Source organism: Oryzias latipes, chromosome 23 (genome assembly GCF_053564925.1).
Source record: "Oryzias latipes strain Hd-rR chromosome 23, Olatipes_Hd-rR_3.1".
Lineage (NCBI taxonomy): Eukaryota > Metazoa > Chordata > Actinopteri > Beloniformes > Adrianichthyidae > Oryzias > Oryzias latipes.
In genome coordinates, this window is record NC_136259.1 from 23,977,282 (window position 1) to 23,992,932 (window position 15,651).

At 42.8% G+C, this 15,651-nt stretch overlaps 1 protein-coding gene and 2 long non-coding RNA genes across 9 annotated transcripts in view; 1 reads left to right on the forward strand and 2 right to left on the reverse strand.

Moving 5' to 3' along the window:
* The window catches only part of usp6nl (USP6 N-terminal like), a 59,543-nt gene that overhangs the window by 15,816 nt on the left and 28,076 nt on the right, over window positions 1-15,651 (reverse strand). For 6 of the 7 annotated variants that reach the window (XM_078941983.1, XM_078941984.1, XM_023952232.2 and 3 more), the window contains one exon: window positions 9,888-9,961. In XM_078941983.1, coding sequence (XP_078798109.1) covers window positions 9,888-9,961 — 74 coding nt within the window. Of the gene's footprint in view, window positions 1-9,887; window positions 9,962-14,993; window positions 15,169-15,651 lie in introns of those variants that run through there. The other variant, XM_023952231.2, reaches the window with a different exon arrangement.
* LOC111946914 (uncharacterized) lies at window positions 4,958-6,205 on the forward strand. Its single transcript, XR_002872723.2, has 3 exons — window positions 4,958-5,543; window positions 5,673-5,769; window positions 5,922-6,205. It is a non-coding gene; the product is annotated as an uncharacterized LOC111946914 (long non-coding RNA).
* On the reverse strand, window positions 6,267-9,881 carry LOC144989477 (uncharacterized). The gene is made up of 2 exons (XR_013653706.1): window positions 7,014-9,881; window positions 6,267-6,708 (listed from the first exon to the last, which is right to left on the reverse strand). It is a non-coding gene; the product is annotated as an uncharacterized LOC144989477 (long non-coding RNA).

Below are 15,651 nucleotides of genomic sequence, written 5' to 3' on the forward strand. Positions count from 1 at the left end.
CATCTGTGAGTTTTCATCAGCAACTTCTGACCGAGATTCCTATAGACCTTTTTCGCAAAAACCGGAAGTACGTCATCAACGTGTAAACCTAGTTCCGGTTTGTGCTTCGCTGGCAGAGGAATGGCAGAGCCTAGAGTGTTTTCGAAGAGCCTGAGTTGTGTTCCGAAGTTCACCAGCACCGATGTGATGAGGAGTGTAAAGATGCATTCGTCCACTAAAGGAAACAAATTGGACAAGGGATATAAATTCGTCCACGAAGAGTTTATCCACCATTACCAAGGTAAGCTTCAGCTAGCTTTAGCCATAGCCGCATCACCGGTAACTCTGTGTGTTTACGTCAACTGTAAATCCTGGTGTTATTAATTTGTAATATAAGGCATAACACATCGCAGTGAATATGTTGTGTGTATGTTTAAGTGAAAAGGCATGAGATTAACATAATGTAACATCCGGTGTTGTTCCACGCACCGACGTAAGTTGATGACGTATGTGACGTGTGACGGAAGTAAAATAAAGGAAAAGAGTTGTCTGACGAAGAAGCCTCTTGTAGTCCCTGAATACCCTAAATAATACGGAAGTATTACATGGTGTCAGAACGGAGCGTGCCCACATCGACCTGACGATTGACGATGGAGAGCGCCGGCGTACCGATGCCGCGAATGGATTGGGATTCCACCAATTTACCTGACGCTTGGAGAAAATTCCGCCAGCACGTGGAGCTCATGTTCTCGGGCCCGCTGCGTAATAAATCTCAGGAGGAGAAATGCAGCTACCTGTTGTTGTGGATTGGGGAGAAAGGCAGAGATGTATACAGCACGTGGACTCTCACAGCTGATCAAAGAAAGGTACTGAGAACTTATTTTGATAGCTTTGAGGAATATGTCACGCCCAAAGCAAACCCAATCTTTGCACGCTATAAATTCCATGAGAAGATACAGGGAGAATGTGAAAGTTTTGATCAGTTTTTAACGGATTTAAGGCTCCTGGTTAAAGACTGTAATTACCAAAACAGCGATGAGATGATCAGAGACAGAATTGTGTTTGCAACCAACTCACCACGAGTTCGGGAAAAACTGCTGTGTCAAGGCCCCGACCTGACTTTAGAAAAAGCGATCGACATCGTCAAATCACATGAGCTGTCTCAGCAGCAACTAAAAGTAATGGCAGGTGCCACCTCCAACATTTCTTCTCAGTCTGCTCATGCAATAAGCCAAAAACCACATAAGCCAAGCTCGTTCCACCACAGGTTCAAAAGCCATAATAGCAATGTGACGGCTCCAAACACAGAATGTGGAGCATGTGGAAGACAACACAGCCGCATGGAGGACTGTCCAGCAAAGGGACGTCAGTGCAACAATTGCAAGAAATTTAACCACTTCGCCAAGATGTGCAGAACGCAAAGACAGCCTAAAAATATTAAATACAAGCCCAGAAAGGTGCATACTGTCATGGATGATGAGCAGCAACCAGAACTGTTCGTTGATTCTGTTACTTCATGTTACAAAGACACAGACAAAGAACAAGCCTATGCTGAAATTGAGCTAGGAAAACAGAGACACAGAATGAGTTTTAAAGTGGACACTGGTGCTCAGGCTAACATCATACCAGCCAAAATATTTCACCAGACGTTCGGGAGTGTCGCTTTACGCCCAGCAGACAGCAAGCTCACTGCATTTGGTGGGCATTCACTGAAAACAGAAGGAGTCTGCAGGCTGACATGCAGACACAAAGAAAAGATCATTCCTCTGGATTTCACCATAATATGCGAAAAGGCTCCCCCTGTCCTAGGCATGCGTGCTTGTCTGGACCTCGACATAGTCAGACTAATACATGTCGTTTCTGCAGAACCCAGGAGAGGCACAAACATCCTGGAGGAGTTTCCTGATGTTTTTGACGGCGTTGGTCTATTCCCTGGAGAATGTAAGTTTCAGCTAAAACCTTCAGCTGTCCCAGTGGTATGCCCCCCCCGCCGGATCCCGCATGCCCTGCGAGACCAACTTAAAGCTGAGCTCGATGCTATGGAAAATACAGACATAATACAGAAGGTGACAGAGCCAACAGAATGGGTAAATGCCCTAGTGGTAGTGGAAAAACCCAAAACCAAGAAACTTAGGGTGTGTCTAGACCCTCGCCCACTGAACAAAGCCATCCAAAGACCCCATTACCCCCTGCCTACGTTGGATGACATCACACCGAGGCTCGCGGGTGCACAGTACTTCAGCGTACTGGATGCCAGATCTGGATACTGGGCGATAAAACTCAGTGAGGATTCATCCATGTTGACCACCTTCAATACCATCTATGGAAGATACCGGTTCAAAAGACTTCCATTTGGAATAGTTTCAGCTCAAGATGAGTTCCAGCGGAGAGTTGATGAAGCATATGAAGGGCTCTCAGGCGTTTCCGCCATTGTGGATGACATCCTGGTGTACGGCTGCACGGAAGAGGAACACAACAGGAACCTGCGTGCAGTACTAGAGAGAACCAGAGAAAAGGGCATAAAACTGAATAAGGACAAAAGCATCATCTGCGTGCCTGAGGTGAGCTATTTTGGACACAAACTAACACGGGACGGGATCCAGCCCGATCCTAATAAAGTCAAAGCCATCAAAGAAATGCCACCTCCCAGCAACAAATCTGAGCTGGAGACCATATTGGGCATGGTAACTTACCTCTCAAAGTTTGCACCCAGACTTTCAGAAGCAACAGACCCACTACGTCAGCTACTAAAGGAGAACAGTGAGTTTGTGTGGGACTCTAATCATGACGTTGCTTTTCAGCGTGTAAAAGACCTGCTGACACAGGAACCAGGTCCTGTACTAGCGTACTTTGACTGTACCAAGGATGTGAAATTGCAGGTGGATGCATCCCAATGTGGCCTAGGAGCGGTTTTGCTGCAGGACGAAAGGCCAATAGCATACGCATCCAAAGCACTGAATGACACTGAGAAAAACTATGCCCAAATAGAGAAAGAACTGTTTGCAGTGCTCTTTGGGTGTAAGCGTTTCCACCAGTACCTGTATGGGAGGCAGGTAGTTGTCGAGTCAGACCACAAGCCTTTGGAATCCATAATGCGCAAACCACTTGTCGCCGCACCACCTCGACTCCAGCGCATGATATTGCAGCTTCAAAGGTATAACATTGACATCCAACACAAGCCAGGAAAACACATCCCCGTCGCCGACACGCTGTCCAGGAAACCTATTGAGTGTGACAGCCAGACATTGTGTGAAGGAATGGACTTTCAGATTCACAGTGTGATCTGTAATGCTCCTGTGAGTGACAGAAAAATGGCAGAAATAAGAGCAGCCACCGCACAGGATGAGCAGCTGTCAAGATTGAAGCAGATGATCCAATCAGGTTGGCCAGATTCGCGCAAAAGGTGCCCAACCACCGTCGCTGAATACTGGAACCACAGACATGAGATATCTGAGGTAGATGGCATCTTGCTGAAGGGCGAAAAGATAATCATCCCTCACTCGCTCAGGACAGACATGTTGTCACGCATACATACCGGACACCTTGGGATTGAAAAATCCAAGCAGAGAGCGAGAGATGTTCTGTTCTGGCCCGGGATGGGAAAACAAATAGAAACGCTGGTTGGATCTTGCAGCATCTGTCTAGAGAGGCGTCACTCACACCAGAGAGAACCAATGATATCCCATCCTATCCCAGAGAGACCTTGGCAAGTAATAGCCACAGACCTGTTCACGTGGAACAGCCGTGACTACATAGTAGCCGTTGACTACTACAGTAGATACTTTGAAGTAGAGAAAATTGTCAGTCTTACATCAGCCGCAGTGATTACAAAGCTCAAAGCTATGTTTGCCAGGTTTGGTGTGCCCCAGACTGTCATCAGTGATAACGGACCCTGTTACAGCTCACAGGAGTTCAAAAACTTTGCACATTCATGGGACTTTGAACATATCACGAGCAGCCCATTGTACCCACAGAGCAATGGACTTGCTGAAAAGACAGTGCAGACTGCCAAAGCTCTCATGGATAAAGCTCATGCTCAAAGAGTTGACCCGTACCTGAGTCTACTGGAGTACAGGAACACACCAGTGGATGGTCTGAAGTCACCAGCCCAGCTATTGATGAGTCGTCGCTTACGCTCTGTGTTACCAGCTACGGAGAAGCAGCTGCAGCCGGTCCTTTCGCCTCGCTGCACATTCCAGAGCAGACGACAATTATGTCAAAGCCGGCAGAAGCAATACTATGACAGAAGTGCCAGAGCGCTGCCTGCTCTGTCCCAAGGATCTACAATTCGATTCCAACTTCCATCTGGGACATGGAAGCCTGCAACTGTCATTGGACCAGCACCCACACAAAGATCTTACAACATTGTCACTGATGAAGGCCAGATGCTGAGGAGAAACCGACGTCACCTTCTACAGACGCAAGAACCTAATCCTGAAAAAAATGCATCTGACCCAATCAAACCTGCGAGCACCGAAACAGAGCGTTTGCAACATCCTAACGCAGACCCGTTAGAACCAGAAGAAACATCACAGCTGGTTTCTACCAGATCAGGTCGCATAGTAAGACCTAGGGTTGTTCTAGATCTGTAATCAAATCAGTCGTATTCTTTAGACTGAAACCTTGTTACCAAATGTGTTATTTTAAACCTTGTAAAAACTAAAAAGGAAAAAAAAACATTGGTTTAATAGTTCATCCAAACGGGATTTGAATTTGCTCCATAAGTTTTATTGCTAAGTCTGATTGCTTTCTGGTTTAGTGTGGTTTACACAGTCTCGTCAGTTTGACAACTATACTGAAGTTTTTTTTTTTTTAAAAAACAAGGGGGATGTAACATCCGGTGTTGTTCCACGCACCGACGTAAGTTGATGACGTATGTGACGTGTGACGGAAGTAAAATAAAGGAAAAAAGTTGTCTGACGAAGAAGCCTCTTGTAGTCCCTGAATACCCTAAATAATACGGAAGTATTACACATAACACCCAAAAATTTGGTGAAGCTGTAAATAAGAAATGTTAAGTTGCCCGTATGCGTGTTCATTCTTTTTGCTGCGGTTGCGGCACTTTCTTCACTTACTAGTATTATTTTTCTGAAAGTATGGTAAGCAGAAGTCCTCTTTTCCTGGACATGTCCTCTCTTTTGATACTTATAATAAAATAACATTGAACATAGATGAAATGTAATCATATTTGCTTTATGTACGCAGCTCTGAACACCAATTACTCTCGATGAAATATCTCACAAACTCACTTCACCCCTCATTTTTACTAACTCAAATCTGGTCACCCTACTGAAAGTTATAGTTTCATGTTACATTGATGTAGCAACATAAGTATGTCTTAACTGTAACCTATTTAATTTATTGTGTCTAGATATCGCTGGATGCATTAAGTGCCAACCTGAAAGCTTTCTCCTGCAGTTGTGTGGCTGCTAAAGGATTCTGCAATGACATCCTTTTGCCATCCTGTTCCAGAGCGCACATTATTCACAGCTGGTTTGCAGGCTGCTCCACCCACCCTGTCCTGCACGAGTGACTTGCAAAGACGGCACAGACCAAGAGCACAGGTGGGTTTGTGATCATATTGTCATTATTTTTTAAGAACGGATGTGTATCCATAAGAACTGTAAATTATTATAAAAACACCCTCAGTAGTGACTACAGACTGTAATTGCTTTCTGCGTTTTACTTATAAGGGAATCCATCCTGAACCGGTTAGTGAGCTGGTGGTGCAAAGACCCAAAACAGTTGGCAGGGACGGTCTGAGGTCCACACTGTACAAGGCATATACAGGTAATTAACTTTTTGTTGCTTTGTGAGCAAGTTTTTTTTTTTTCTAATCTTATGACTAACCAAATTATCATTACAGCAGATATAATGAATTAAATTTAAATGTAGTTATGCACTTATGTCTAACTTTTGTGTGTTGTGTTTCTCTTGTGTAGGACCACAGCCAGATCCATATATGATGGCATCTGGAAGCAGATTATGCCAGGTGCAGCCCCCTGAGATGGAATGAAAGAGAACTTGGATATATATTATGGCAAATACATGAATGCATACCTTAAATTACACTTATCTTGTCTTTAACAATCAGTTCAGCCTTCTGTCTTACTGTTGATCTGTAATGTTATTTTTTATTGTAAATGTTTGATGTTATTTGAGTTGTGATTAATCAGTTGTTGTTACGCATACCAAAAAATTAAATGAGGCACAATTTTGACCAAAATTGTTTTATTTGTTCATCTAATTTTTTTGTGTAGTCAAAGTCACATTTCAACAGAAAAATATTACAAATATAACAATTATATTTAATTCGATTTTAAGAATATGTGGAAACACTAAATTTTTCCATACTATTTGCACATTATACATTATTTAAATACCAAACATTAATTCACTCTTCAAAACAAAAAAGTCCATGATAATTTCCCAAAACACGGCAGTTAAGCCAGATCTGATTCACACCGCCCATCAGTGTGAGCGGCACAGAGAGTCCCTGATGTGAACGGACTTTATCTTACTGATCACTCTTTCCACTATAATTCTGAGGCGGGTGATGGCTGCGGTTTGTTCTGTTTCCTCCTTGCTGAATTGAGCTGAAAGCTTAAAAGGTGGAATGATGATCTTAGATCCAATGTCAGTGAGGAGGTCTTGAACGAGGAACTTTTGTCCACCATGACAACTTGGCTTCTAAGTCATGGATGTAATCCAAAGCCTCATCCAGAGCACCTGTGAAGATAAAGAAAATTAAAAATCAGTCTTAATATATTTATGCTACCTTTCAACACAACACAGTAATCATGTTTTGAAAAGTATGTTAAGTATTTAATTACAAATACATTTCATTTATTTTTGTTAAGGAAATTACAAAATGACAAAATACTCAAAAGTGATTAAATACATGTAATTAAAATAGGTGAGAGCATGAACAGCTTTTATTATAAACATTCATTTGTTCAGGTAGAAATGCATGTATCCAATAACGGTACACATAGTTGACTTACGTTAACCAAACACATTATGAACAACCTTACCTGCAGGTGGGTGTGTCATGTAGTCCTGATCCATCTTTACTGCCTTAGCTTAGCCACCATGTTGCTGTCTTCACAGCATAGCTGCATAGCCTGACGTTTGGGGTTCTGTCATATTCTGACTCCCTTCTCAGAGGAGCAGTAAAGTTGTTCCAAGGGAAAATACTCGGGACGACACCACTCTTCAGGCGACGAACGACGCAGCCGCACCACAATCCGGAGCGAAGTGCCGGCAGCAGACGGTGCTACCTGTGTTTACATTAAAACTATGCCCTTCATCTCTTCGGATCGCCTATATCCATTTGGGTTTCAGGTTTGGATCCACGGGAAAATAATGAAATGAAAGGCCGGGCTGTTTTTGGTTGGAAGACGAACAGCCTGGAACACAACAGAGACGGCAACTCTTCGACTCTGCCATTCTTCATATCTGCTGCTACGCTAACAGGAAGTTGTTTTACACGTCATTGACGTATTTCCGGTCGAAAAATGCGGAAGTGTGAAAAAGGTCTATTACATGCCACCCACGTTCCTCTGGGGCAGAGAACTCTGCTCTGATTGGCTGGGATATGACCAGGGGAGCAACAACATCAGTGTCCTTGGGGGGTAGGGGGGATGTGTCTGCTTCAGTGTACGTTTATCTGTGTGTGCGCAGCGAGAATTAGACGCTTACCGCCGTCACCGCCTGACCTCCACTCTTTGAAAAATGTCTACAGTATGTCAGTGAAATAGAAAACCTTCAGGTTAATCGTAAGATTAGAGGAAGGAGGGATGGAGGGGAGAAAGGCCAGAACATTAAGAGGAAAAGAAAACTCCCCATCAACATCTCTCTATAGATGAGTACAAGGTAAAAAAAAACAAAAAACATGGTGTCCTATGTCAGTTTTAACACCAGGTAACTTTAAAATGACCAGAATAATAACGCAAATGCTACCAGAAATAACCTCTGTTGGCAAAAAAAATATATAGTTATTGTTCTTTGTGTTCAGCTGCTCCTTTTGTACTCCAACAGTATGATTTCTGAGGAGACATACAGCTAAACTGTTGAGTAAGTTGGTCTAAGTCATCATTTCAATAGTTACCATTCTGCCCAATCAGGAGTGAGCTTGTTAAAAGTCTACATCCCTACTTCTTAAAAGCGGGCTACACAAAATCTGTCACAGTTTTTTACTGTTAGACGTGGGGGTCAGCAGGCTCCACCTACTGTTGTTGAGGCCTCTGATTGGTCCGTTTATAACTTGAGTAACTTGGACTACAGAAGAAATATTATGAAAAAGAGGATTATCAAGAAGATGTTAAAAAAAGTATCAGAGCCAGAATGGTTCTTCTGACCAACAGCAACAGCTGTTTATTTCTCTACAGAAGTCTATGGGATTTTGGCTTCTTGGAGCCAACAGCAGGTACTCCCTGTTTGGAACGCCAAGGGGGAGGGGCCACCGAGTTCAGTTCTTATATACAGTCAATGGGCTAAAGTCCATACGTAATTACATTAACACATCGTTTGTTCAGGAAGATGATTGAAGGACTGTTTCTGATTTGAAAAAGGAGAAAGAAACTAAATATTACAAAACAATTAACTATTAAATGCAAGACATTTTTCGTCATTTTCTCCTTTTGTGCTGTAAAACAGCTTTTCAGCTCCATATCATTACATCTCCACCTCTGTGCCTAACACTCTGTATAACTTTCTTTTGCCTAGAATGTCTCATCTTAGAAAAATCTCCTAAAAAGTGAGAAGTTGCAAACCAAAGTTATGCTAACATGTTGGTTTGGGAAACTAAAGCTTTTCTTTGTTTTCTGTAAACTAAAGTGAATTCATAAACAAAGTCGTTTAAATGAAACTTTGAAAAAATGGACTGTTGTTCTTGAGTGTTAAAAAGATCCAACATCTTTTATGAACGGAAAGACTCGGATATGAAGTCAGTGAATCACGAGAAGAACGTCTGTTTATTTAATTATTTATATTTATTTTAGACAATTAAAAATAAATTCAAGTGAGAGAAAACTCAGATGTTTGCTCTCCTCCAAGTTTCTCCTTCTGGTGGTTTGTGGGCCAAGCCCCCCCAGCCCACCCAGCGACTGCTCTGCTCTCCCAGCAAAAACTCACTGCTTCCATAAATACCCCACCCAGACCCCCCTAAACCAACTCCTGAATTAGTCCAGAGATCAAAACAGGAACACAAACGTTCCTCACAACAACATATCCACTATGTTCATATATATCAGCTGATGAAACAGTAACAGCTGGGTGGGTTTTAGCGTCACAACAAAAACAAAGAAAAACATCCAAGAACACCATCAAAGAGCTCCAATGAGGGCTGGAAGGTGTGAGACGACCCTAATGATAACAGAATATTAAGCTCCTCCCATCTCCAAGAGTGATGATTCACTCACGCCTCCACCTCCTCTTCACTCTTGATGAGGCAGCTTGATTATGCCGCCGGCTGGGCTCCATTAAAGAGACCGTTTACAGAAGTGATGCTGTCGTTTGGACCTAACCAAAACCAGGAATGTTTGATGAAAGTCAAACTTTTTCAGAAGTAAAGCGTTGACATACATTTATTGTCTTTCAGCCTTTAACATCAGAGCTTTAGCCGCACTGTTGACGTTCTTAAAACGGCCGTAACTCTTCAACCACTTAAAGATTTAACGTGACATAATTCCAACCGATTGTGACGCAAAGAAAAGCAGCTTTGCGCCAATCGGCTCCTCATTTGTGAACATTTACTCTGATTTAATCAAGGGCATTTTTTACTGCTGGATCTAAGTTCCATGGAAGGCTGCAGGTTTGATTCCCACGCAGACTGACGCAGCCAGCAAGGACAGCTTCAGCCTGAGTGAGTGACGGCGTGGAAATACACGCCCACGGAGGTTTCTTACCTTGTCATATTTGGCCACAATATCCGCCCGCTCCTGGTCCAGTTTCAGCGCTGCATCCTGCCCACTATCAGACGCTGCAAACAGAAGAAAACCGGGAGTTTAATCACAAAAGTTTGTCGTTAGGAAGTTCTGAAGCTACAAGTAATGGTAGAAAAAAAGCAGCAGGTTTCAAATTGTAACCTAACAAAGTAGGATTTTTAAAATGTTAACAATTCAGATTCATTTGTATTTATATCATAGTATTTTATATAGTTGGGAACATGAGAAAAACTTGTTGCTTTTACTGTCAGGTAGTAGAGATTTCTGTAAATTGCTTGTTTTCTAAAAATGAGTTTCTACTCAGTTTCTGCTCCCTGAAGCCCGCTCTACTCGACAGTATTCCTGATAAACGAATGAATAAAACGATTCAAGGCTAAAACCCTTTCATTCACCTGCATTCTACCATTTCTCTTGATTTACTTTTGAAAGAGAAAACTGAACTGCTAACAAACTCCTGTTCTTCCTCAGGAAGTGACGAAGAACAGAAGTGTCAGCCTTCACCTCTGCTCCAGGTATGGAGGTACGGAGAGGGTCCAGAACATGAAGTCAAATAAAAAAAATACGTATGACTGTGAAATAAAACATCTAAAGATTGTAACAAGAGGAAATAATGATCCATTACAAAGTCAGAGCTGTGACTCACTGTTCTAACCTTCGGTCCAAACATCATCACTCCTCTAAGCCCTTTAAGGTTTTCAACAACAGACTGGAAACACACACTTCCTGATTTAGCATCACCCAGAGGGATTTTAACGTGTTCTTGTAGCATTTTTCAAAAAATAGAGGACACACACACACATATATATAAAATTTAGCTCAAAATTGCATTTCTGAGTATTTCTTGTGAACCAGGAGCAGACGACAAAATGCCGTGAGAAAAAGCTCGTGGCAGTGACGTAAGTCTCCATTCTGATCATCCACCTGCAGACAAACAGATCCATGAATGTCTTTGTTTTCCTCGTCTAGAGCTGGAATCTGGATCAGAACTGGACAGCTGGATGGATCTGCTCACCTTTTTTGTTGCACAGGTAAGGTTAGGTTGGGGGTGTGAGGGGCTGTAAGCTAGCGGGAGAGCATCCTAATGAACCAAAACACTGGGAACACTGAAAACAGGTCAAAAGATGGTCGGAGTGGGACTTTACAGAAATACTTCAATGTTTTTATTCGCATCTGCATGTGAATTTTATTCCTACAACATGTTACAGTTCTGAAAGTTCTGCGGTGAGCCCAGAGGAACAACCGATGATCTGAAACCTTTTCCTCAGCTTCAGTAACCGGAACCAGCATAATGACTTCCAGAGTACTCGGTTTCCTTCAGACTTAAACCGTCACCTTTTTTTTATTTGTTACCGTTGTTGAGCAGGAAGCACCAGCAGGTCACTTGGATTTCTGTCGGTCAAATTCTACTAGTTTTCTTTAAACTGTACAAGAAGCGACAGACAGTACTAGGTACTTTTCAGAACTACAGACCATCTGTTAATAAATGCAGAGTTCCTTTTCCACAACCTAAAGCTAAAGGAGTTTGGACTGTTGTACGGCTTTCACGTTAGGACGGTCCTGAGGACAAATCCCTTTCACACCTTTGTCCAGTTCTGTTTGGATTCATTTGAGGTGACAAAGACCAAGAGAAGCAGCTAGTTTCACTGATCACAGCTCAGTCAAATGGCTTTTACCGTCTTTCTGCTTCACGTTTACTCTGTCAGATATTTGACAGCCTGTCTTCAGTCCTACTTCTTCAGTTCTGCTGAGTGAGAAGTTTATTTCAATTGTTGTAAAATGTGACTTTATTTACTCCTTTTCCTTCTGGTCTTTGCTTCCCTGAAGTAAACAGACACCCTCCCATGTCTGGTCCTCTTCAGAGTTCAAAGACACTTTCACACTTAAGTGGATCATCAGAACCCACAAACCCTGGAGGGAATCTAACCTGCTGGTTTTCCCGCTTCTTCTCCAGACTTTTCAGCAGATTAAAGCTCCGACTCATCTTTATGTCTGCACACTGATCCCACATTGGCCTTCAAGTCCTCCTTGATTTTCTCAGTTTCTGCTTTTTATTTGTGTAAAAAATCAGCTGCCTGCGAGTGACCCTGGCCTCACACTGAATCGGGTCCGGCGACCTAATAAAATGGATCCAGATCATCTTTATCCCAAACTTCAACCAGTGTGACTCAGACAGAAATTCCTGCTACTGAACAGTGAAGTTTTCCAGATTCCTTGGATTTCTTCAAGTGTAAATGAAATCTGTGTCCAAACAAACAAGTCAACTAGAATGAATGTCAAACACATTCACATGCTAGTTTCCTAAAGTTCAGCCCACTGTTGTTTTTCCACATCCAAAGAATCCAAAGGGAACATTCTTAGAAGGTTCTAGAACACTGGATGGTCACATGACTTTGCTAAATTTCTAAAAGTCTTTCCACACATTGGACTGGAATGATGGACTGATGCGTTTTTGCTGACATCACATGTGTGTTATCTGCTGGGATTGGTCATTTTTACGTTACAGTCAAATAAATCTACTGTACCTCAAACCAAATGGTATTTTCCAACATTGATATAATCCATTTTATTCTGATTTTTTTCGAATGCTTAAGGTCAATTCGATTAACAACTTGCCTCAGACAGATTGATCATGTTGGATCATAGGAATAGAAATGGATTTATTGATTAAGTTGATTAATTGTCACACCCCCACTAGAAAGTGAGGAGCTGGACCTGATCCACCGTTTCTGTTGCTCTGAAGACAGAACGGACCAGAAATGTTTGGTTCCTTTGACACAGAAGAGGAGGAGGAGCTTCTACAAGACTTTGATGAAGCTCCTCTCATGGCTCCAAAACTCACAACTAACAAACCACAACCATCAGCGAACAAATCTTTGCTGTGGATCTGTCACTTCATGTTAAAGTTCACCCCCCCACTGAGATGACCTTCCAGCAGCTCCTCCCTCCCCGAGCTGCCAGTCGCTGGTATCACTTCATCTAACTGTCCTCGCCCGCTGAGACTCAAATGTTCCTGTTTATCAAGACTCCTGTCCTGATAAACAGCCCCCCACCCCCACCAAGCTCCATTTGTTAGCAGATTCTTTCTGCTCCCAGACTGGGGTGTAACTGCGACAACGGGACGGACAGAGAACCCTTCCACGGCTGCAGAAAATCCCCCTGAGTTCCACTCTGAACGCACATTCCTGCAGAACATGAGCGGTTCTGTAAATGAGGGTTCTGACGTCACGGGACAGGACCGAAGGAAGAAGCCGGTTCAGAACCTTCACAGACCGGATCATGTTTTCCTGATTCCAACACTAAGCTGCAGAAGCCTTTATGATCCAACGACACAATCACCACAGCATGAGGTGGAACAAACACAACGTAGCGGTTCTGTCAGGATCACAGCCTCGTGAAAGTGATACTGCAGCATAACAAACGACAACACTAACACAAGCACGCAAACAGGCAGACGGACTAAACATCTGTGGCCAACGAGACGACAAAACCCGTTTCTGCACACAACGAAAACTGTTGTGTTTCTACTTTTCTGTTTAGCACTCAAGGACTGCCTTGCGTCATCTGAGCACAACTGTTGTGTGTTCGTGCTGCTGTGGTGTTTGCTCTGTGACATTAGCTGCTGTTTGTTCACAGAGCTGCACATATGCTAACGTGTTAGCACGTGTTTGCTGACGGTAAGACGGGAGGAAAATCTACAACATTCACCAATCTGTGAAATCAGACAATCAAAGCTGAACTTTCCATTAAAATATTATTGTAAATATAAATAGAAACGGGCATCAAGAGACTATATTGTACTTCTATGCGGAAATGCATTTTTCTAGTCCATCCCTAACTTTTTGAATCTGCTTCACTTTATGACATTTTCCAGCGAGTTCCAGGAGAACAAAGATGAAAAGACAGATTTATTTCAAAAAAAGATCTTTTTAAAGGAGAACACCATGGAGATCATCATCATTTGAAAGCAGAAAAACCAAAGAAAATCAACTTTCCTGCACTAAAGCCAAGCATCTATCTGTGGTTTTCTTCACACAAACCTGCCGGTCAGTTTTCATTGATATTTGCAACCACAAAACGACGGCAGGAGCTGCGTTTCTGTCACACATCTGCATAAAACTTTATCCAAATTTTAGAAATGTCAAAAAAACGATTTCACAACGACGCTGCATTAAATCAGAACGAACCGAATAAACACGAACAAACTTTCTCAAGTTGTTCAGAAACACGGTGACGGATGTGAACAACACTTTGACAGCAGAAACATTCACATTTCCACCTCGGCTCTAGCGCTCATCATCATCTATCAAAGGAGACGTTGGCGTCTTCTTCAGGGTGTGGAGCGGTGAGCTCCGTACACGTGGGAGGGGCTTCAGGTAAAGCCGTTTTGGGAAATGGTGTTTTCCAGAGGAGCTGTGGATCCAACATTTCCACACGACACACTCAACTTTTGATGAGCTGTGTGACGTCTGGTGGCGCCCGGTGTGCAGTGACCTAGGTCGCCAAGGATTTCCGGTTGTTGGTCATGTGATGCATTTAAATAATTTAAAAAAAAAGTGTTTCAATTGCAGTTTTGTGAAATGTCCATTTCTATACAACTCAAAAATGACTTCCTGCAAGCATAAAAGCTTTTTTGTGATAAATGCACGTTTTTCAAAATTGTTTCGTTTCCATTCGGCAAATTTATCATCGCAAATCTAATTAATTGGATAGTAAATGGAAACGCAGCTAGTGAGAAACAAAGCTAACAAAGCAAATGCTGGTGACAATAATTGAATAATCCCAGGTCAGATCAGTAAATTGAGTTTGTGACTGTGAGAGTGGAAACACGAGTCACAGATTTAGCAGCAAAGATCATTAGAAGCTAAGCACATGAATGCAGCAGGAATGTCTTAATGAAATTAGCTGCATTCTAACGCAGAAGGTCATTTTAGTGTTAAAGAGCCTCATAAATGTGGGGATAAACCCCTCACCTTCAAGAAAAACGGATCTACAACGCGTTTAACCGGAAAAACAAATGATGAAGTTGTCGATGTAAAAGAGCCGGAACTCTAAAGCTGAACTGTTTACCTATTGTAAAGCTCTCCTCTGGATCCTCCAGGCGGGCCTTGCTCCGCATTGGTCACCGTTAAACCAGATCAAGTGCATGAAAAGAGACCCAGAGCGAGCTCACCCCATCAGCATGACGGCCCACTGCTGCACAGCCACACAAAGGGAGGAAACAGCAGCAGAGAAGTGAGATCAGACGGGCTGCAGCCACAATGCTGCCGTTTGTTACTGACAGAAATCAGACTTTCATTCCCACTCACAGCATTCCCCTCCCATACACAACAACAACACAACAAGCTCCATTCAACACTCAGAGGGACACTGAGGGGACGACCGGGTCCACTCCAGGGACGACGGCTTCAAGATCTGCCAGTGATCTTTAAAACTATTTACCGGCTGAAAAACAGCAGATGATGGTAAACAGTCCATATTAAATGGACACGATCAAAGCCCTGTGATGTGGAGCATCATCAAAGACTATCGATGGGTGTGGCTCTGGAGAGGGGAGGGGCTAGCAACAGGCTAAGAAAATAAAAGGAAAACTCATCCTGTTACTAAAGGAAAACCTGTGTTTCGTTTTTTAGTGCCACATGTGCACAGATGCGCACAAACACAAGTCGATCTAAACAAACAGCAGATGACAGGAAGCATTTTTATTGCACTCCCTGGTACTGGGCGT